The sequence below is a fragment of the Gekko japonicus genome, unplaced genomic scaffold, assembly GCF_001447785.1.
Source record: "Gekko japonicus isolate JY-2015 unplaced genomic scaffold, Gekko_japonicus_V1.1 scaffold59773, whole genome shotgun sequence".
NCBI classification, from domain to species: domain Eukaryota; kingdom Metazoa; phylum Chordata; class Lepidosauria; order Squamata; family Gekkonidae; genus Gekko; species Gekko japonicus.
In genome coordinates, this window is record NW_015232127.1 from 1 (window position 1) to 740 (window position 740).

At 63.1% G+C, this 740-nt stretch overlaps 1 protein-coding gene across 1 annotated transcript; it reads left to right on the forward strand.

Moving 5' to 3' along the window:
• Positions 1-216: 216 nt before the first annotated feature.
• On the forward strand, positions 217-679 carry LOC107125388 (UPF0598 protein C8orf82-like; the record flags this gene model as incomplete). The annotated part of the gene is made up of 1 exon (XM_015428818.1): positions 217-679. A coding segment is annotated over one exon (455 nt), but the record flags the coding sequence as incomplete, so codon positions are not given.
• Between the last annotated feature and the right edge of the window lie 61 nt (positions 680-740).

Below are 740 nucleotides of genomic sequence, written 5' to 3' on the forward strand. Positions count from 1 at the left end.
TCTTCTTTTTCTCTCTATATTCAGCTGGGAGTGCAGGTAGGGAGGAAGGAGCGCGTGGGTGGGCGGCAGGGCAGGAACGTGGCCATGGGCCCTACCCGAAGCCTTGGGGCCCGGCAGCTGCCTCACCTCAGGGTACGCCGACCTCAGTCCTGCCCCAACCAGGTGAGCGTTGCGAGAAATGCAGGCGTCAGACTTTGCTTTCTCCCCCTCCTCCAGATAAGCAGTTCCTGGCGTTCTTCTTCAAGCAACTCAAGGTTAACCAGAGCGGGCGCTACGAGGACACCTTCCCCTACCTCTCCCCCTGCGGCCGTGAGCACAACTACATCCGCTGTGACGACCGGCCCGTCGTCTTCACCCACCTCCTGCAGGGCGCCTCCGGCGAGGAGCTCCTGTCCTACTGCGGCGGCGCAGACAGACTGACCGTGCCCTTCCGGCCCGAGAAGCTGCTGATGCTCCCGGAGAACGGGCGTGTCTACCACCCTGGCCCAGAAAAGGCGGGCGGCGTGGGGCTGGTGAAATCCGCCCTGGCCTATGAGCTAAGCCCCAATTTTGAGTACGAGCAGGGACCCAGCCAGCCCCCCACCCATTTTCACTGGCGGGACCAGCGCCACACCCTCACTAATGAACTGCTGCCGTTCATCCGAGACCGGGAGGAGGAGAAGGGGGCCTAGAGGCAGTGCTCGCGCGGGTTCCCTTTGACAACCCGCGGGTGACCTGCTGCCTTAATCACGTGGAAACCA